At 42.8% G+C, this 21,971-nt stretch overlaps 2 protein-coding genes across 5 annotated transcripts in view; both read right to left on the bottom strand.

The window, feature by feature from the left end:
• ccdc141 (coiled-coil domain containing 141) overlaps positions 1–16,522 on the bottom strand; it is a 32,098-nt gene extending 15,576 nt beyond the window's left edge. Inside the window, exons 1-19 of one of the 4 annotated variants that reach the window (XM_030428197.1) lie at positions 16,455–16,522; positions 14,585–15,035; positions 13,014–13,136; positions 12,325–12,561; positions 9,892–9,988; positions 9,263–9,396; positions 8,971–9,126; positions 7,206–8,491; positions 6,965–7,025; positions 6,644–6,702; positions 6,409–6,538; positions 6,182–6,301; positions 5,547–5,882; positions 5,016–5,246; positions 4,753–4,917; positions 4,390–4,512; positions 3,298–3,501; positions 2,808–2,972; positions 2,353–2,505 (exon numbers count right to left, since the gene is read on the bottom strand). In XM_030428197.1, coding sequence (XP_030284057.1) covers positions 2,353–2,505; positions 2,808–2,972; positions 3,298–3,501; positions 4,390–4,512; positions 4,753–4,917; positions 5,016–5,246; positions 5,547–5,882; positions 6,182–6,301; positions 6,409–6,538; positions 6,644–6,702; positions 6,965–7,025; positions 7,206–8,491; positions 8,971–9,126; positions 9,263–9,396; positions 9,892–9,988; positions 12,325–12,561; positions 13,014–13,136; positions 14,585–14,758 — 3,954 coding nt within the window. In that variant the 5' untranslated portion in view covers positions 14,759–15,035; positions 16,455–16,522. Of the gene's footprint in view, positions 1–2,352; positions 2,506–2,807; positions 2,973–3,297; positions 3,502–4,389; positions 4,513–4,752; positions 4,918–5,015; positions 5,247–5,546; positions 5,883–6,181; positions 6,302–6,408; positions 6,539–6,643; positions 6,703–6,964; positions 8,492–8,970; positions 9,127–9,262; positions 9,397–9,891; positions 9,989–12,324; positions 12,562–13,013; positions 13,137–14,584; positions 15,036–16,454 lie in introns of all 4 variants that reach the window. The other 3 variants (XM_030428194.1, XM_030428195.1, XM_030428196.1) reach the window with 3 other exon arrangements.
• A 1,070-nt stretch (positions 16,523–17,592) lies between these two features.
• On the bottom strand, positions 17,593–21,768 carry c9h2orf76 (chromosome 9 C2orf76 homolog). The gene is made up of 5 exons (XM_030428244.1): positions 21,420–21,768; positions 20,650–20,700; positions 20,027–20,064; positions 19,148–19,229; positions 17,593–17,904 (listed from the first exon to the last, which is right to left on the bottom strand). The coding sequence occupies exons 1-5, from the start codon at positions 21,547–21,549 to the stop codon at positions 17,828–17,830; spliced, it is 378 nt and encodes a 125-aa protein (XP_030284104.1). The 5' UTR covers positions 21,550–21,768; the 3' UTR covers positions 17,593–17,827.
• Between the last annotated feature and the right edge of the window lie 203 nt (positions 21,769–21,971).

The following is a 21,971-nucleotide window of genomic DNA, read 5'->3' as shown; positions in this document are numbered from 1 at the left end:
TCATTGAGATAAGTTGGAGGCTTACCCATTCACTTCAATTCAGTTTTCTTGGAGCAGCACCTAGTGGACATTATATGTACTGCAGCTGAACACACTTTTACTCAGCTGCTGATACAAAACACAAACATGACAACTTTTTCTGTGTTTACTAACATATTTAACTTTTTTCTCTGAAAATTTCTCATTGAGAGAATATCGCTGTAACAACCAGCAGCTCCAGTAGAGAACATTATTGCTGCAGTGAGCTGAGAGACTTTATGGACTCCCAATAAAATCTAAATGTGTCCCGTTGACCTTGGTTATATTTAGAGTCTGATAAAACTGAGCGAGTGGCAGCTTCAGATCACAGTCGACCAAGTAAAGGCGAGCAGTAAGTTACATTAAAAAACTGTTAATCAATTAAAAAATAAAGACTATTTTATAAAAAATTGGCTGTGTAGGTTTGATTTAGTTCCTAAATGTTTAGGATGTCAGTTTAATTTATAGTTAATATAAATGTATATATGTAAATATTATTTATAGATATATTTACAGTGTTTAACTGACATACTTGAAGAAGAATATATTTACTAACTGAGGTTAAAATTGAGTTTCTCCCTCAAGAAAATGTCTGATTTATTTTTAGTAAATGGAAATTATGAAAAAAATATTTACACATTGCAGAATTTTTAAAGAAAAAAGTTTAATTAATCAGAAATAGAATAGAGATACACTTAGGTGATGTGAGTGTGTACAGACTGTGTAATAAAGGGCAACAGAGTCACAGAGTGAAAACCTGCTGCTGGTTCAGTGATTCTGTACATCTGTGGTTACAGACAGACAGACAGACAGGCAGACAGACAGGCAGACAGACAGACAGACAGATAGACAGACAGACAGGCAGGCAGGCAGGCAGACAGACAGGCAGGCAGGCAGGCAGGCAGGCAGGCAGGCAGACAGACAGACAGGCGGACGGACGGACGGACAGACAGACAGACAGGCAGGCAGGCAGGCAGGCAGGCAGGCAGGCAGACAGGCAGACAGATAGACAGACAGACAGACAGACAGACAGACAGACAGGCAGACAGACAGACAGGCAGGCAGACAGACAGGCAGACAGACAGACAGGCAGACAGGCAGACAGGCAACAGACAGACAGGCAGACAGACAGACAGACAGGCAGGCAGACAGGCAGACAGGCAGACAGACAGACAGACAGGCAGACAGACAGGCAGGCAGGCAGACAGACAGACAGGCAGGCAGGCAGACAGACAGGCAGGCAGACAGACAGACAGGCAGGCAGGCAGGCAGGCAGGCAGGCAGGCAGGCAGACAGACAGACAGGCAGACAGACAGGCAGGCAGGCAGACAGACAGACAGGCAGGCAGGCAGACAGACAGGCAGGCAGACAGGCAGGCAGGCAGGCAGGCAGGCAGACAGACAGACAGACAGGCAGACAGACAGGCAGGCAGGCAGACAGACAGACAGGCAGGCAGGCAGACAGGCAGACAGATAGACAGACAGACAGACAGACAGACAGACAGACAGACAGACAGGCAGGCAGACAGACAGACAGGCAGGCAGACAGGCAGACAGACAGACAGGCAGACAGGCAGACAGGCAGACAGACAGACAGGCAGACAGACAGACAGGCAGGCAGACAGACAGACAGGCAGGCAGACAGACAGACAGACAGACAGACAGACAGGCAGACAGACAGACAGGCAGGCAGACAGACAGACAGGCAGGCAGACAGGCAGACAGACAGACAGGCAGACAGGCAGACAGGCAGACAGACAGACAGGCAGACAGACAGACAGACAGGCAGGCAGACAGGCAGACAGACAGACAGGCAGACAGGCAGACAGACAGGCAGACAGACAGGCAGACAGGCAGACAGACAGGCAGACAGACAGGCAGACAGGCAGACAGACGGTGGCAGCAGCCCCCTCTGCTGGTCATACTGGAGAACAACAGCATCCCAGACCAATCAGAGCTCTGTGTCAGTAGTTACCTGCCCAGATACTAAATGCAGGTAAGCTGCTATAGTCCATGTTATTACCCATACTGCAGAAAATGTTGCACTGTATTTATAATTATTACATTTTCATGAAATCAAATCCCATTTTCTTAATAATTACAGCTGCCTTTTTGTCTGCAAACGTCATTCAGTTTATTGGTTATAATAATAACAAGCTTTGTAAGTTTTAAGAAGTTTTTGATTTTAGTGGCGGAGTCTGCCACTCCTGTCCTGGATCACCTTTATATGTATGAGGGATGGACAGGAAGTGATGCAGCAGGTATGTATATATAGACAGTTGTTCTCTGAGAAACTACAACAGCATCTCTCAACTAATGACTGTAGCGACCTCACCTGGTTGATATCATCATTGAGTCGACAGGCGAGCAGCTCTCTGCAGAGTTTCTCTTCACGTCGAGCTGCTTCATTCAGCCACGAGACACAGCGAGAGTCCAGAGAGAGAAGACGAGCCTCCAGCTGCTCCACTCTGAAACACGTCCAACCCTGCTGAGAGTGGAAGACAAAGTGTTCACAGCCAATACTAAAGTACAAACACAAGTGAAAATACTCCTTTACAAGAAGAATCCTGCATTCAAGCTTCAAATAAAGGTACAGAAGAATTCTAAACAAAATGTAGTTAATGTATCTAAATTAAAGGAACTGGTGAGCAGTCTGATTTTATGTGAGGTTTAACAAGATGAACATGTTCTTTAAATGAAGTATAAATGAGATATTAATGTTCACTGGGGAGTGTGTGTGTGTGTGTGTGTGTGTGTGTGTGTGTGTGTGTGTGTGTGTGTGTCTCATACACTGTGGTTGATGGCGGTGCAGATGTCTGTCTTCAGTGTAGAAGCTGTTTCAAACAGACTCTGGATCTGCTGTTGCTGCTCTCTTTTTCCACTCCGCTCCGCCTCGGTGGATCCACATAAACCAGTTAGAGGGCTTGTGAGGTCCGACTGAAGCAGCGCCTCCAGCTGAACACAAGGAAGACAACACTAAAAGTAATAATGACTCACTTACAGCCAGGTGGCTTCCAGAACAGGTGAGATCAGGAGGAGTCAGCATCATCACATCTAAACCACACCCATAGCTGCCAGAAGTTCCTGAAAGGACGCTAATTGGTTCCAACACTTTGTGTCTGGCCATGCGTACATAGCTTGAAGCCCGGCAAGATGATCACGTGATTTTTGCAAATCTAGCTGCCTCTCAAGGTAAAGTAAAAAGGAATTACTCAGGGTGTAGATCTGAGAGTAGTATGCAAGACTTTAAATAGAAGAACCTCCTCTCTGATCCACTGACCTGTTGGGATGTGCGGTGGAAGCTGCTGGTCTGGTCCAGGATCGACTTGCTCTGATGGATCTTGTTCTTCACGCTCTTCTGGAGCTTCAGGAGCTCTGACAGATCTTCCTCCTTCACTGCTTTTCCCTTAAACTCCAGCTTGCCCTGGACTCCTCTCAGAGTCTCCCAGCTCTTCTCCATGTACTCCACCTCAGTGTCTAGTTGCTGGAGAAAGGAGGAGAGTGTGTCTGGTTAAGTTTACAATACTAAAAGTCCCAGCAGGTCAAAGGTAGTAACATTCAAACTACTCAAAGGCCCCACCAATCCCATCAGTCTCTGCAGTCCAATAATCAGTCCCTGTTTTCCAAACAGTCAAAGCTAACCGAGTAGTCCCAATTTATAACAGTACAAAAGTCCTGGTGGTTCCAGCAGTTGCCCTGATCGAACAGTTGCAACTGTCACAGTTTCCAGGGGTACCTTTTTTTTTTTTTAAAGTCCTAATGGTACAGAGACACTAGGAGTCCCAATTGTAGAGGTTCTGGACCAGTGACACTCCTGGGACAGATATGGTTTAACTCACAGTAGTCCCCGTAGTTCAAAGGAACCAATGGTCCCAATGGTCATAGCAGTCAGAAAGTCCAAAAGTTCATGCTGGTATAGGTCCAACGAGTCCTGACAGTCTCTGCAGTCCAAAGGCCAGTCACTGTTTTTCCAACCCTGAATGCAGACCAACAGTCACAGTGGTTTCAGCAGCAGCCACAACCCAGCAGTTACAACTGTCACAGTCCCAGGGGTCCCTATTTTTATAAAAGTCCTAAATGGCTGCAGCAGTAACTACATTCCAACAATGACAGCCATCCTTGGAATCCCAATGGTAGAAGTTCTGGACCATTGAGACTCCTCGGACATTGCTGATCACACTACTGGTAGTCATTCCAGTCCAAAAGTACCGCTGGTCCAGAGAGTCCCAACAGCCTCAACACTACTAACGGTAAAAAAGTCCCATTAGTATCAATAGATCTCAACAGTTTCAGAGCTCCAAAGTCCCTCATCAGTTATCAAAGAGTTCTGACAGTGCTTTTTGTCCCTGCACATCAAAGTCACAGGACTCACAGTAAAATGTGGTCCGGCTTGGTTGAAATGCTCCAGCAGCTTGGAGGTCTGCAGGTCTGAACCCAGATCCATCTCAGTGCAGGAGTCCATCAGCTGAGAGACACAGTTCAAGTCCTTCAGGGTCTGAAAACATACAGCATACCAATGGTGGGAAGTGGCTACGTACATTTATATTATTACTGTTCTTTGTTATAGTTTCTAGGAACTTGTACTTTGTTAAGGTATTCCTAATTTACTATTCTACTTGAGTTCATTTCAAAGTAACACATACTCCACTATGATCATTTGGCAGCTATAGTTACAAGTTATTTTGCAGTAATAGATTTACAACAACCAGTTACATCTACACAGTGTATGAAGTACCTTGAGCAGTCGCTCCTGGTATTTCCTGCAGTACTCCTGCTGCTGGATCTGGATTTGCTGTTGACTCTGCAGCTCGTTCACTTCCTGTTTAGTTCTGCTGAGTCGCTCCACCATCTGCTGCACCACAGACACCACAGACGGCAGGTGTAGCGCTGCTCCCGACGCCTGACAACACACACACAAATAAATATAACACAACATATCTACAGAGCAAAATGTATTCTTGATGATTCTGAAATCCCAGTTCCTGACAGTCTTGTTACCATGGAAACAGTATTGATGTAGTTGTTTCCCAGTTCTTGAACAGCGAGGAACCTCTGCAGTGTTTCCTGCCAACAGGCATCAACCTGTTTCTTCTTCTCTGGTGAGCTGGAGCTGCTGGTTGTCCTGATGTTGCTGTTGTCAGCTTCTTTCCCTTCACGCTCCTCCTCCTCTTCATCTTCCTCTGGTCTCCTCATGTAGATCTCCCTCAGTCCCTCCATCTCCTCCTCCACCTGCAGAACATGGGCACTGTCACATTCATCATAGACTTCAAAATAGACTACTTTTATTCCAACAATTTGGTGCAGAACAAGAGAATGACTTGCATGAATTTCCTGAGTCTTGTGGGTAGAAAACATAACCAAAACATGGTATAGATGAAACCTGTTACACTGTATTTGTAGTATTATTTATGTATTAATAGCTGAAAAGGTAGCGTGTTGTCTGTAGCAGCTGCATGACTGCACTCAGGTGGAATTTGCCACCACATTTCTAGTTTTCCTCTCTAACAGGACACCAGCAGAGACTCTGACCTGCTCTGCTCTCCTGAGGAAAGCGACGTAGGGTCGCAGCAGCTGCAGGTTTGAGTCAATCTTGCTGTTCAGACTCTGCAGCTCCTTCAAGACAAGATCAACTTGACCAGCAAGTTCAGGACTCAATGAGCCAGTTTGCTCAGCAGCAGGTGGACTGGGTTGAGCAGCAGTGGTTCTGGTCTGTCTGCCCGTGCTGCCTCTCTTCAGCTGCTCTGTCAGAGCCTTCAGAGGGGGAAGCTGTCTGCTGGGTTCACTGGTCCTGATGGTCGGATCTGTGTGTAGACCTCTGATCTGATCCAGGATCTGTTTCATGTTCTCTGCATCACAACCTACAGACTGGAGTCAAAGACGTGCACATTTGATTCCCCCGATTGTACTCAGAGGAAAAACACTGCATCTAAGTCACACAATACTATGAAAGTTGAATTCCAGACAGGAAAATTAAAAGAGCACTAAGAAGCTTTTCTATTTTAACTTTATCTCAGTTCGTTGTTGAAACAAATGAAAACAGCAGAGAGCAGAAGAGATGTCTTACCATGTCTAAAAACTGGACTCAAGTTTGCTGATCTGTTGAGGGTTTATGTAGATAATAACCTTTTGTACTAATCAATATGTGTATGTGTGGCGTTGTGTACCTCAGCCTGTGTTTGCAGCTGCAGGTGTGTCTTCAGGATGTCTTCCGCCTCAGAGAGCTGCCGTCCTGCTTCAGAGCAGTTCAACAACACGCTGCTGCCCTGCTGCACCCAGCTCCGGACCTGAGAACAGATTTACTTTAAAGTCACGTGAGGTACCAGCTTCTTTACTAACATCCGCTTAAACACTAATATCAAGCTACTTTTAAAAAAACAGAGAGAAATGTCACCTTGTCCACGAGGTGTTCACACGACGACAGCAGCTGTTGCCTCTGGTTGGTCAGGAGGGCTTGGCGGGCCTGGTCCGCTCCACTTTGAGTCTCATTTCCCAGCATGCACTCCTGCCCTGCAACCTGCCTGCTTACAAAGAAGGGGAAAACATGCTTTCTGCTTTAAAACTGGTCAGGGTACAACAGAACAACCAGAGTATTGAACATTTTTGCAGTATTTTAAGATGTTCCCTACCTGCTGGTGTTGGCAGTAGCAGCTTTGTGCTGTTTGGTCTCTTCCTGTTTGTCTTCAGTCTTAGAAAAAAACAAACAGTTTGATTAACTCGACTTACAGACAAAAAGCTGCAGGTGTCTCAAAATCTATTGATCTGATTTCCATGAAATGCCCTGATCACTGAAATCTTTACATTTTTATGTCCTTTTCCTGCATCATCACCACCGCTGAGACAAACCTTTACCTCTGGTGAGGTGCATCAGAGCTTCACATTGGTCTAAATTTGGACATCTTGGACTATTAAAACTGAATCTGATTCTGTGTGCTGGTAGAAAGAATTACCTCTGATTCAGGCGCAACATCTCTGTTTGACTCTGGTCCAGATTCAGGCTTTAGGTGTGATGTGGATCCTGGGGGAACATTTGTGGTCTTCTCAGGTTTAGAATCTAACTTGAGGTCTGATCTGGATTCAGTCTTCAGATTAAATTTTAATCCAGACTGCAGATCTGGTCCAGATTCAGGCTGCAAATCTTTCGTCTCATCTAATCTGGATCCTGACTCTACGTTTTTGCTCTCCTCTGATGTGGATCCAGGGGGAACATCACTGGTGAGCTCTGATCCAGTTTCTGTCTTCACAGCTGATCCAGATTCTGTCTTCACAGCTGATCCTGAGCCAGACTTCTGTTCTGATGTGGATCCTGGAGGAACATTCAGGGTCTTCTCAGGTTTAGTATCTAACTTGGGGTCTGATCTGGACCTGGTCTTCAGAGTGAACTTGAATCCAGACTGCAGATCTGGTCCAGATTCTGGCTTTAGGTATGATGTGGATCCTGGGGGAACATTCAGGGTCTTCTCAGGTTTAGAATCTAACTTGAGGTCTGATCTGGATTCAGTCTTCAGATTAAATCTTAATCCAGACTGCAGATCTGGTCCAGATTCAGGCTGCAAATCTTTCGTCTCGTCTAATCTGGATCCTGACTCAAAGTTTTTGCTCTCCTCTGATGTGGATTCAGGGGCAACATCACTGGTGAGCTCTGATCCAGATTCTGTCTTCACAGCTGATCCAGATTCTGTCTTCACAGCTGATCCTGAGCCAGACTTCTGTTCTGATGTGGATCCTGGAGGAACATTCAGGGTCTTCTCAGGTTTAGTATCTAACTTGGGGTCTGATCTGGACCTGGTCTTCAGATTGAAATTGAATCCAGACTGCAGGTTTTGGATCTCCTCTAGTCTATATACAGGTTTAAACTGTAATCTGAATCCAGGGTGCAGGTCTGGTCTAGATTCAGGCTGCAGATTTTTACTCTCCTCAACTCCGGATGCAACTTTCAGATCTGATATGGATTTAGACTCTGAGTCTAACGCAGATCCTGAGGAGTTTTTAGTCTCCTCTGCTCTGGATTCAGAGACTGTGTCTGGGGTTTGTTCTGTTCTTGATCCAGGTGTTTGTTCTGATCCGAATCCAAGAGTAAGATCTCTGGTCTTGTCTGACGGAGAGTCTATTTTGAGGTCTGATCTGGATCCAACCTTCAGGATGAATTCAGATCCAGACTGCTTTGGATCTGATGTGGATCCTGAATCAAAGTCTTTGGTCTCTTCTGATGTGGATTCAGATTCAGTCTTCACATCTAAACTGGATGGTGGCTGCACTTCTGATCTGGATCCAGGCTGAAGATCTCTGGTCACTTCAGGATCTGAACCTAATCTGAGGTCTGATCTGGATCCGGCCCTCTGGTTGAATTTGAATGCAGAAAGCAGGTTTCTGGTTTCTTTGGTTTTGTAATCTGACTTCAGGCCTGTGCTCCCTGTGGATGTGGATCCAGACGTCAGGGTTTGGTCCAGGTTCTTCTCAACTGTGAGAGTCCAGTCCTGAAGTGAAGACAGACGTGTTGTTAAATGTCTTTCAGGGAAACAGCTCGTTAGATTCAGAATGTTTTTGAGATCATCATTTTATCTTCATCTTGTCCTAAAGATGCTTTTGTCTCCTTCAGCTCAGCTGCCTGATTTCAGAGTTATCAGCTGACTGAATATTTTTAAATACAGACATCGGAGAGTCGAGAATGTAACTGCGGGCGGGATTTATATTTATAACCTGAACACAAGATGGATGCTGACAGAATAGACAGATGACTCTCACTGCTGCGGTGCTCTAATATCTATAATACTCTAATACACTGTTTAATACACAGTGTTTAACTTTAAGACATCTTGACAGACATCCAGGTTTAAGCCTGTGGTGATAACCTGTGTGTATTCAGCACCTGATTTATGAAGGCAGCAGCTCATTACTCAGACTCAACATATCCTGTTAATTCTCATCCAGCTGCTTTGCTATAATTGTCCCTTACATCAGAACCGGCCTGTCTGGACTCGTGCTCTTTCTTCCTGTTCTCCGCCTGTTGGAGCTGCAGCCGGACAGCCTGGTCCGCTCTCCTCCTCCGATCCTGCAGCGCCTCCACCAGCTCCTCCAGCCTCAACGCTATCCCCCGGCTGCACCGGGAACTCTGGGAAGAGGACGCAGCATCAGCATCAGCATCAGCATCAATCCATACATTCAACAAAGAGTAAGTCAAAAACAGGGTGAGGAAGGATACAAATCCATTTTCAATGCTTTCCTAGCAAAAATGACCATAAGTTCACCTCCTCCTCTTCTGCCTCCTCATCCTGCAGTACTCCTCCTCTCCTCTGGAGGGCCTCAGTCCTCTGCAGCTCTCTGAGTTTCTGCAGAAGAACGTTGCTGCTGGTTAAAACCTGCAGAGACTTCTCCAGAAGACCTGGAATCAAAGCATAAAGACACAACAACAAAAGTCACAGAGAGATTGCAGAAAAATTCCTACGATATTATTATCTGATGAAAATATTCTGCTTCAGTCCGTATTTGTTGGTGTTTAATCTTTCAAAGACAACATTTTCACAGCAGTATTAACGGGCGATGTAGCAGCAATCTGACAGCAGCATGAATTATATTTATACAACAACACATCGACTTCAGCTCAAACACTGTCTTAGTATAAAACTCTTTTTAGGGTGATGACGTCATAAAATGCTACAAAGCTACATTCAACCTCAACCTGAGGAGAAGCTTTGAATGTAAAAAGAACGACACTGAGAGGTTATTCTGGGACTGGAATGTATCCCAGCATGCCTCAGGTCCAGGACAGGATACCAGAGTTGACACAAACAGGGAAGTAAAATACATAATACAGAAGACATCAAAATTAAATGAGTGAAAATATATTTTACAGCTGTGTGTAACACACACTGGTTACCTCTCCTCATGGAGTCGTACGCTAGCTGCACTTCAGTCAGTCTGTCGTCGTCTGCTTTGATTTTTAGATCCTCAACTTTATCGATACCGACAGAAAACTGAAAATGGAAGCAGACAAACAGATGTTGTTCAAAGCCCATCTGAGGCTGATGTGAATATCATTACCTCTCAAATTCTTGAGATATTGCGTCTACAAGAATGGGACAGACGGGCGACCTGCAAACATAATGAAAGTCAGAGGACAACCAAAATTTTCACAGTTCATCCTGATATGAACATTTCAAGATAATCCGTCCAACAGTTGATGAGACATTCCACTCAAAACCACAAACTGAACCTCATGGTGGCGCTGGAGTTCAGGTGAGGGGGATCACCTCTGGGGAACATGAATGTCTCCGCCTAATTTAACGGCAATCCATCCATTAGCAGATGAGTTATTTTAGCCTGGACCGAAGTGATGGATCAGCCTCACACTTGACATTGCCATACATCGTGTTGGAGCTATTTATTGACGTAGTGGCTCTAAGCAGCATTTCTTCAGTCCTGAGCTCATCCTGGGGGGGGTCAGGTTTCAGCTCCAAACTCTACAGTCAACTACACGCAGCTGACTCTTGAGTCGAGTGGTGATTAAGCTAAAACTGTAAATATCCCACGTGTTTGATTTCCACCATCGTTTGAAAAGCGTTTATCTCACTCAGCGTTACTGTGGTTGACGTTTATTAGCTGCCTTCAACTCATAAAAAAATATCTGAAAGCGCGGAAGACTAAAATAGCTCCATAAATCTGACTGTTGGACTGTTTGAGATAAAGGCTGCAGCAGGTGTTGCTAATAAAATGCCGGCCAATGAGCGCGGCTTACCGCGGCACGCCAGCGATTCAGAAAATACACCGCACCGCCTGAAGAATGTGAGACTGAAAGCTGGAACAAACGTCCTTCATGGAGACACGAGAGGATAAATCACATCTACAGTCCTGGTTTATAAAACACAGAGGACATCACGCTTCATCCCCGAGAACTTCACTGCCTGAAGGGAGGAGGTCAGAGGTCATCGCCGTCTGACCACAGATGAACACGCAGAGTGAGAGTCAGATTACACTGAGCTGTGGTTACAATGTGAACAGCCTCAGTGTCTAACAACAGGTTATACATTTCTGAATTAAACAGACTTCTGTTTCATAATTTGTTGACTTGAGTTACTGATATTATCTAAAGGTTCCCACGGATGTTCAAACCAGAAAAATCCTCACATTTCGTCAAGGTAACCGCGTGTTTCATTTGGTCACATGTTGCTGTGAGTTCCAGGAGAGAGTCAGAGAGAGGAAGGAAGTCAGAGAATGAGACGAGACACTCAGCCAGGGAGATTTTCATCCTCAGTCGCGGTGGATGGCTGTCCGTCTGGACCGGCACTTGTTAGAGACATTTGGCCGATACAGCATGAAGAATGGTCAGCAGTTTGTGGGTGAGAGAAATCACTCTGATTGGCTCTTCAGTGCAGAAAAGACAAGCAGCAAAAGAAAAGGAAAGCCTCTCGAGCCGGTTCCTGTCAGATCCATGACTTCATCCAACTAGTGTTTTTTCTCCTCCACCTCTCCTCCACAGACATTTACAACTTTTTATCAGAAATGTTCTTGATTATGAGCAGCTAAATAAACGAGAGCGGTATCAAATGTGCTGCTTTAACAACTTGTAAGTCTGAAGAGAGATATTTCCTCTCATGCAGCTGCAGAACTCACAAACTAGTAGCTGTCGTCTTCACGGTGTGTTCAAGTGCAGCTTTTTGCTGTGAGGTCATGCAGCAGTCGGCCTTTGTTGCAGCGAGTTTGTTGTGTCACAGCCTTAACAATGAAAACAACAATGATCCCACAGTACTTGCTCCTTTTGTTTTGCTTTGACTGAGACTGAATTTAAATGTCTTTCTGCAGGTTTGCATCACATGATTCTGAGTGATTTGCCCTGATATTTTTTAGGGGCTTGAAGACGTGAAACTGTGTTGTAATTCAGTGAAGTAGAAGAGCAAAGCAAAAGAGAAAAATCATCTTTTGATCCCCTTAATTAATGATATGAACCCTTGTTAAAGCATCTGAACTGGTAAGATAAGATTAATATAAGATATATTGAGTTGACTGAGATACAATTTCCTCACAAACTGAATTGAAAAGTCTGGTTCAGACCAGTTCCCCCTTAACGTTTCAGAAATAGGCAGGTTCTCAGGTGTATTTTGGTATATTTAAGGTACTTTTAAAGGGGTTATCCTCTGGAGAACAAGAACTGGAGACAGGAAATGTGATGGCCAGTAGTTTTTGCTCTAACAGCTTTAAAGAATCGCCTGAATTATTGTGGGGAAAGTTATATGAATGCTACTGATGAACTAACTTTATGTTTCAGTGGCTCAAAGTGTGAATGAAGTTGTGCGTTAACGTTGCTGATGAATACCTCCAGTGTTCGGCAGTAAAAGTCTGAAGCCAGCTGCAGGACTTCCTGTCGTCTCTCCAGCAGACGGAGGAGCAACAACCATCCCTCGCTCAGAGATGCTCCCATGGCCTTGTACACTCCCTCCTCCTCCTCCTGTTTCTTGCCTCTCTTCTGCTCCATCATCCCTTCATCCCTCCTCCTCCTCTGCTTGGTCTGTCGGCTCTTCTCCACCACAGCCAGCACCTCCCTCTCGTGTTTCTGGGATAACGACAGGTTTAAAAAAAGACAGTTCATGCTGGGATTACAGCACCAATCCTCTCCACAAACACCAGCATGAATTAGAAGAAAGCAGGTTCTTCAAAGGCCCTTTAACATTAGCAAGAATCACGACTTCAGTGTTTTAGTGTTTAATCTTTGAGCCTGACCTTCTGTCACACTATTCCTGTGCTGCTTCACTGCTACATCTTAAGCCAGTTGTTTTCTTTTTAAAGTAAGAACTTGTTTACTGTTGGTAAATGACAGGAACACGCCTCACTTCATCAGAACGATCGATGAGTGAAATGTTGAATAAAGTACTGAGTCACAGGATCGAGTGGAGCAGAAGCTGGACAGGAAGCAGCGAGATGTCAGGACTTCGGCTCTATTTGTGTTCCTGCGCTGCGTCCAGCATCAGATGACCCGACGCCACGTGTCTCTGTGTCTCTGTTTACCTTCAGTTTGTCCATCAGCTGCTGTTGTTCCTGGATCAGCGTCTGGTTTTCATCCCGGTTCGATCCGATCTCACAGAGGCCTGGATGGACCTGGACCAGCTGGAGGTGGACCAGAGACCCACTCTGCACACACACACACACCGTACACACACACACACGCACACACACACACACACACACACACACACACACACACACACACACACGCACACACACTTTGTGAAAATGTTGTCACTTAAGATTGTTTTTAACTTTGTTTTTGCTTTTTTCTCCACACAGTGACCTGCTGACCGCTCCAGGTGAAAAGGAGCTACATGTGTGTGTGTTTGTGTGTGTGTGTGTGTGTGTGTGTGTGTGTGCGTGTGTGTGTTGCAGCATTCCTCAGGATGATACAGTATCTCTGGCATGTCGACTGAAAAGAGCACAACATGACGCGTGACCACACAAACACACACACACTCTCACTCACACACACACACACACACACACACACACACACACACACACACACACACACACACACTCTCACACACCAACACTCCCACACTTTTAAAACAATAACCAGAGCATTGAGAACTAAAATCCCACATACACACACATATGAACACATTTTTAAATACACACTCACCTTCAAAACACTGAGAGGAATCAGCTGCTAGCCTCACACACACACACACACACACACACACACACACACTGCTCTCTTCCCTTTACAGCAGCAGCTTCAGTAAATAGTTTGTCTATAACAGGAAACAGCACACGGACAGAAAAGTGAGCGACTTCAGGTGAAGTGAGAGATTCAGCTTCAGAACTCTCACTGATTCAAAGCCAACAGTCTAAAAGAAATAAAGCTGAATGAACTCACTTTAAAGAAGCTATTCTCATATCAGACCGACAGTTGGTCGGCTAATTCTGTTGCTGAAAGGTTGAAAAGGGCGAGTCTCAAATTAGCAGCTCATTTAGTCTGATAGTCAGAGCGGCCTGAAACATGCTCGAGTCAAAGGAAGTTACTTTAAAGAAGCGATCAAATAACTACTGGAGTAACTAAAAGAGTTATTCAAGTAGTAAAAAAGACGAGGGAGGAAAACAGCAGCACACATCTGTCTTATTTGCTGTCTTCATCAGGTAAAGAGGTGAACACACAAATCATCTCTGATAGATGTTCTGCCACATTTACACAGTATTCACAGTCTGTGTTTCTAAAGTATGATCACAAAATATAACATTATCATATTATGAGTAAAGTGTCTTGTTATGTTCTTCAGTTGTCGTCTCTTATTTCATCTTGTGTCCACATGTTCCAGTGTCTCAGAGTTCATCAGATCCATCATCAGATCATGAACCAGCTGGTAAGATTACTGTGACTGTCTGAGTGATTGCACCAGTGTTTTATTTAGATTTTGCCTTTTTCCCGCGAGTAGGAAACTGTAGAAGTCAGAAACGTGTAATTAATGTTCTGTTATTGTGACCTTATTTCTCCACCTCATATCTTTCCTTTAAGTTAATGTGGAGGCTGCTGTCGCTTGTTATCAGAGCTCAACAAGCTGAATGCTTTGTGTCTCTTTACATACCTTCAGAACAGAGACGACAATCTGAGATTGGCCGGCCTGGATGGCGATAGTGCTGAGAGTGGTGAAGGACAGCTTCATGTTCCCTCCTCCTCCTCCTCCTCCTCCTGCTGCTGCTGCCGCCTCCTTCCTTTGTCCTCCACATGTCACAGACTCTTCAGTCTCTCCGATCGTCATGAGGAAAGACTGAATCCAGGAAACTGTGAGAAACCTTCTCCTCGCCTTCCTTCACTTCAAGCTCGTCTCATCGACAAGTGTCACACGATTCTCTGCCTCCAGTTTTTAAGGATATTCTTCGTCTTTTTCCTTGGTTTGCATTGTCGGCAGCTTCACATGCAAAAGTTCCCAAAGCAGCTCCTGAAATCAGAACTGGACCTGAGTGTTGTGTTGGGAAGAGGTCTCCAGGTTGAACGGATCGGTGCTGGTTGTTTCCTGTTCCTGACGGTCAAATCTCCTGCAGAACAACAGAAACACAGATGAAAGAAAAGTCTCCAGAGGAACAGTTAACGCCTCCCACACAAATAAAGGTCACATGAAAACAATCAATACATTTTACTGGACCTCGTCACAGTTCATCCTCCCTGCACCCAAACATATCAAGGGCAGGATTAACAGTGTTGATCGTCTACATTTATAAAGATTTAAACTGTTTTGTTGTATATTTCTGTTCCTGACATCCAATTGTATTTAAAGGTTTTTTGTTGTTAATGTGATAAAAACACAGATTGTTTCTATTATATGAAATGTTCTTGGGTTTGTTCGAAGCTTTTGAGTCACGACAGAATAATTTCTAAATTAAATAATCAGATTTTATTCTCAAACAACAGCAGGCCACCAGATAAAACACATAAATACACAGGTACCTCCTCTGAACAACAAATCATCTGTAAAAGGACTAAAAGTCAACAAATCTTTGAGGAACGCTTCATAGATTCATCACCAATAATGAATACAAATCTCTTCGGCTGGTGTTTATTCTTTAATAAATATACAGACAGTTAATCCATCAATAAATGATATTATGAGATTTTCATAAATTGACCCTGATAACTCAAACATGGTCTGAAAGTCGTTATTATTAATATTTGTGTTTGTTTTCATTCAGTCAGCTTTATTGACTCTGGATCATCACTGAGAGCCGAGCTGCATTCACAACGACAACAAGGAGACGTGCTGACAGCGTGACGACAGGCGCAAACAAGTTCATAACAAACCACCGAATAAAAGAGAAATGCTGAACGAAACAACAATTATATACATAAATCCAGCGAACCCCTGCTGCCATAACAGAATAACCTAATAGATGAACTAAAATAACTGGAAATAAATCAAAAAGATAGTTTGAAAATGGCTACAATTAAAAATGTGCACATAATAAAATCAGTTATTTAAACAATTATAACTGTTGACTGACAGGTTTAAGATCAGAAGTCTGAAGTGGCTGAAAGGTTTCAATGTACTGACTTTAATTTGGGTTATAATTAAAATGACAATGAAACAATGAAACAAAATGCTTACAAACTGACATGAGTGATGATCATTTAAGGCGAGAGGCAAAGATAATTTATAAAAACAAAATGTAAATGATCTGCCAAGAAACACACAAAAGGTGAAGATAAATGATCAAAAAACTGATAAAAACTTTTATCCGATCAATAGATCACCTGGTTTAATGTTTTAAATTCAACTTGTAACTTTCTCTAAAGGTGAAAAAGAGTTTCTGTCCTGACTGATAGAAAGTAACAGAAAAGGAAGGATGAGGTTTGAGTCATGAAGCACATTTTTTAAAGTTTGTGATGACCTCCAGACATTAAAGAACAAAGTCAATGTAGAAAGAGAGACACGAAAAGATAGAAACAGTTGAACACAGTACCTGAGAGTCGTCTCTGGAGATCACGCTGCTGCCGCCGAGACCAGAAACACTCTGAGAGGAAACACAGCTGAGGGAGAAAGAGGGGGGAGAGAGGGAGGGAGAGGAGGGAGAGGGAGAAGAGGGAGAGAGAGGGGAGAGAGAGGGGAGAGAGAGGGAGAGAGGAGGTAAAAATAGATGTGGGTCCAGTTGGATTATCACGCTGCTGAATGACAGAGAGACATCTGCCTTCCATAAACAAACACTCGCTCTCTGAGACACACAGTGTAAATATATCTGCACACGACGACCAACATAAAACACCATGAAGACACAAACCACAGAAGAAGAACTCGTCACTGGTTAAACTGTCAGTCTAAAGCTGCTTCACCTCCATTTCTTCTCCGTCACATTTCAAATACAAATACTGACGTTTAACTACATTCACTGATAAATCAACTGAACGGTCACGTTGTTTCTGCAGGTTCTGTTTAGTAACAATGTGTTTTATCAATTGAAACAAAAAGCAACACTCCACCATTTCCCATTCTGGACTGCTAGCTGCGCTGCTAACTGAGCTAACCAGCTAACAGCAGAACAAGTTAGCGCTTATCTAGTGATTCACTGCCCCCGTTTGTTTGGAGTATGAAGTTAACAGGATGCCAATTCTGACATATTGCACCTTTATTAAAAGACTTTGTAAAACCAGAATGTCACTCAGTAGAGTGTATACCTCCACCAAGACTAACAAGTCCTCTTTAATGGAATCAAGATGAATCCACCCAGAACTGTTTCACTATAATTCAGTTCTCATCAGATCCGTCACAGCCGACCACGAGGAAGAACAGAACAATTCAGACGGAATCAAAATCTCTGACGATGCCTCACTGTTGATGGTTTGGACAGTTTTTACATTCTGATCGATATCAAATGATCTTTTAAAAACTTTTCTGCCCATTTAACTTCTGGAACTCTGATATAATCAGTCTGCTGTTCTTTAAAAGTGACTGAACCGATGATACAAATGTTCAGTTTTAGAGGATAAAACAAGATATAAATATATCACTCTGTTTTTTACATTTCACTATGTTTTCCTCGTCACACTCACAGTTCAGCGCAGTAAATATAACTTTGTAAAAACCTTTAAAAACACGATCACAAACAGATTTCAAAGTTTATTTATTCAGCATGTTTTTAAAACAACATTGTAAATGAACATCCGCGGTCACAACCAGCAGCAGAGAAAATAAAGAATGGAAATAAAAAAGGCAGAGTGGTGAATAATAATACGCTAAAAACAACCCTCTGTATAAACATGGCGGCACTGTTCTTGTGCCATGCGTGACCTTTGACCCGTCCGTTAAGAAGCTCCTCTGCTGTAAAGTAAAACACTGAGGTCACCAGGCACTTTTAGGATTCGCTTTGTAGAGACCGTAGTCTTCTTTCTTGAAGAACGCCACCTCCGTCTCATTCGCTGAAACGACAAACACAAAACTGTTACATTATTTAACGCTTTATTTACTTTTAATGTACTTTGAATTATGTTTCAAACGTCGAGACGTTTTGTTAAACTCTATTTAAGCAGTGGTTAGCTGATACAGAGCAACAGCAAGAATATACAGCACAAATCATAAACAACTGTGAAACAATGTGTTCTAAATTTGTGAGGAATAAAAAAAGATGAATTAATTAATTAAAACATTATAAAAGACAAACAAAACAGAGGCAAGTGTCTGTAAAGGAAACTTGCATGTCCTGATTGATTTCTCATTTTTTTTCTATTAACTTACATTAATTCAACAATTTCTCAAATTCACTTCCAACTTAAATACAAACAACTATCCTCACTTTATTTGACACCAGTTTATTGACTCAGGAGGTTAAATCCAGATGATCCTCATTAAGCGTTTGTCATATTGGATCTAATTAGAATTACTGCATTGTGGTTGTTTGCCTCAGTCAGGTTGGTGTTCCTGAGCTTGTGTTCAATAATGACCAGAACATGTTTTGCTTTATAATACAACGTCACAGCGACGTTTAACCACTGAGCCACTGAGATCATTTTATCCTATTAGACATTTTTTTACATGTCAAATTTGATTCTAATCATCTGATGAATTCTTGAGTTATTGCCAAAAATGTGATATATATGATCATGAAGGCCTCATGTCTGTTTGTTCAGATCCAACAGAGTTTGATTTTTTATACAAACTCCTGGAATCTGACACAAAAGCTTCAGAGCACCACGAGCTGTGTGTTGTATCCACTGCTGCTCCATCTGCTTCCTGTTTTGACGAGCAGGTCAAACAGCAGGACTACCTTCCTGTTGCTACGCCGACATGCACCTGCAGTATCTTCGCCTCACACCTGTCCCTCCTCATCCTCTCTGGAGGCGCCTCACAGTGTGAAGTCTTCTGTTCTGATCCAACAGTCCTGGAGTAAATCCTCCCTTCATGTTCTGATGCTCAGTTATGTTGTACTAAAGTGTACAGTCTGTGGTGCCGTTGAATTCTGTTACATTTAGAGGTGTTACTCATATTTGTCCACCTCATTTAACATCATAATATCCTTTATTACTGAGGTTTCATTTTAGGATCAAGTACACAGTTCTAACACCTACACTGACCGTTGATTGTAAAGCTAAGCCAGCGTGTTCGGTGTGTACTGTATATATAGACGTGTAACATCACAGTTAATAAACAGCAGAGAAAACTTACTAACACCAGCAGCTCTGAGGGTTTGACCATTCTGCAGAATGAGCTTCTCATCGTCATCTAAACTCATCACCAACTCGTTCGTCTGCAAGAAAGAAAAGTTTCAGCTTAATGACAACTTCTGATTTCAAAGAGTCACAGACTGCATACATTTCCCCCCCAAACTCTGTTAAAAAATCTGATTATTTCCAAGATTAAAATGTTGCAGAAATGCAGATTTCAGCTCAGTTCAGATAGTTTGGCTCAACAGATAACATCTCTTCAGTTTCACCAGCTGTGACAGAATAAAGATTTAAAGTGCACTGCTGGACTTCTAACATCATCACACAGGTCGTGACTGTGTTGTGGAGTTTGTCTGTGTGAAATGTTCTGCAGCGTCCTTCATTACAGTCACAGAGTGAAGCTGAGATCAGACTGTGGCTGATGACGTCACTCAGTAGTAATTCCATTTCCTGCTACTTTATACTCCACTACATTTATTTGACGACTTAAGTTACTTGTTACTTTCCAGATCACAAACATTTATTTCTTTGGCAATCAGATTTTTACAAAAACAAACAAAAGAAAACACATTCTGATGTCAGAAAAATACTGAATATTGAATCTGATCATCCAGGTGGGTAACAGATTTACCCAGACAACAGTAAAAATATATGAATTATTTACTTTTCATACTTAAGTTCACTTTAATATCCAATATTTAAAGACTTCACTCAGGTATTTCTCGTCTGGGTGTCTTTGACCTTTATCAGTAATATTGTAAGATCATTTCTTTACTTTGACTCGTTTATGACCCAAATAAAGACTTGGATACTTTTATCAACGCTGTCTGGAGGACGTTTGTCCCTCAGACAGCAGTGTGACTCTTCCCTGAGACGGTACCTTTGCTCCGTGTGCCTGGTGGATAATCTTCATGGTGTCTGAAAATACAGGAGTCAGATGGTGAACGTGTGTTTTACCAGGTGTGAACATTTCAACGTCCTCCCTTCAATCTGCGCATCACGAACTGATTCTGATCAGAATAAATTAAATACACAGCGTAAAGGTTTGATTTTAAACTCAGGTGGCAGCTGGATGATATTGACACTACAACACATGTATAATAGAACATGTTCAATCAATCGATCATATTTTTTCACTACAATCAGACTTCATAGTACAGAAGTTTATATTTATCTCAGTTTATCATTAATTTATGATGTGTTGTTTTTATCCTGATCATTGGAGCCATTTTTGTTTCCTTGTTTTTAAACTGACTGTGATCATTGGTTTGATTTTGACCAGCAGCAGAACTCTGTAACCATGTTCTGAAAAATGCTGTACAAATAAAGTTTATTATCAAAATCAGCTGCTGTTAGTTTTCAAACCACCAGATGTCACTGTGCTGCTGAGTTTCATCTGCTCATCAACAAATATCATCAGGGAAACTGGTTTAATACACCACATTAAAGGAGCAGTCTGTAGTTTTGCTGAGTAGTGCTTTTTTAAATGTCAGACATACGTACCATAACTGTGTTTCTTGAAAGGAGGAGGAAGTCCTGCTCTTGTTGTGATATCTGGAAGAAATGTAAAGAAACGTTAATTATGATTTTAGCCTCAAGTTAGAAACTATAGATGGTAACATTTGATATGATAAAATACACAAGCATTAGACTTTTAGAATAAAGTTACAACATTTGAGAAAAATTTCTGAATTTTACTAAATAAGTGCCTGTGAGTTACACAACTGTTGATTGTAGCTTGATCAATAGATATCTTTGCTGTTTTATTTCCTACTTAAACTGTTTGCATTGTTCTTACTGCTTTTACTACCTATTTATTATCACTGTCTTTAACTAATGCTCTCCGTTTTATCCCCTTTGCTGTTGTGGGACAAATAAAGGAATAACGTTACCTCATCTTTAAAATGTCAGGAAATGGAAGATGTGAATCAAGACAACGTCCTCATATGTCAATTTAATGCCAGAGAGGAGGACAGAACCCAGAAAATATTCACATTTTAGAGAATTTGAATCTTCTTAAAAAATTATCAGAACAGTTGGTGGTTAATAAAACCTTTGACAACTTATCAGGCAGCTAAGTGATCATACCTGACTAGCAGGACAGCTGCAGGCTACAGGAGAATGTGGACTGTCAGGAGATGCTAACACATGCTAATGTCTCCAACCAACCTGTCAACAAAACACTCAAACTAACTTGTTCTCGTATATAAAGAACCAGCTGCTCCAGGAGTCGCTCGTTATGGTTTAATAAATCCCGTCTCCTACTGTCTCACCGTCTCTGACGAGCTGAATGAAGTCCTGCACGGTCTGGTCCAGATCGACCTGGTGAAACACGACCGGTTTGAAGTTTCTGTGCTGGAAGGACCTCACCAGCCGGACCGTGACCACAGCGTCCCCGGCCATGTCCCGCTCACACTGGACTGTGAACCGGCTCTCTCCCTCAAACGTTGGCGCTGTCACACAGGTGTGCTGTTCGGCAGCTGGGCGTCTGGACCTGCGGGCTCGGTGTCATGGTGGGTGTGATTAGCATGTGTTTTCAGACAAGCTCGGGCTAGCAACCTGAAGAGACCAGAGCAATCGAGACCGTTCAGCGATCGAGACCCGATGAGTCGATAACCGAGCGAGCGAGTTTCTTTTGTTCTTCGTGGGTTTTGGCGGGAATGTCTGTTTATCGCCACCTACCGTGTGGGAGTGTTTACAACATGGAGGGAAACAAAGACCCACAAATAACAACAACGTTTACTATGTATTTACTATGTGAACATGTCAAACAGTCTTACACATAAAAACAACAATAAACGTTACTATTCTACATGTATATCACA

The sequence above is a fragment of the Sparus aurata genome, chromosome 9 (genome assembly GCF_900880675.1).
Source record: "Sparus aurata chromosome 9, fSpaAur1.1, whole genome shotgun sequence".
Lineage (NCBI taxonomy): Eukaryota > Metazoa > Chordata > Actinopteri > Spariformes > Sparidae > Sparus > Sparus aurata.
Note: the sequence above shows the minus strand (reverse complement) of the source record. Positions and strands in the feature narration are given on the sequence as shown.

Coding starts and splice junctions, on each gene's coding strand:
- c9h2orf76 (XM_030428244.1), bottom strand. CDS start 21,549: ATGGCCGGGGACGCTGTGGTCACGGTCCGGCTGGTGAGGTCCTTCCAG. Junction 20,701..21,419: donor CATTCAGCTCGTCAGAGACG/GTGAGACAGTAG, acceptor CATTTCTTCCAG/ATATCACAACAAGAGCAGGA. Junction 20,065..20,649: donor TTTCAAGAAACACAGTTATG/GTACGTATGTCT, acceptor CTGTATTTTCAG/ACACCATGAAGATTATCCAC.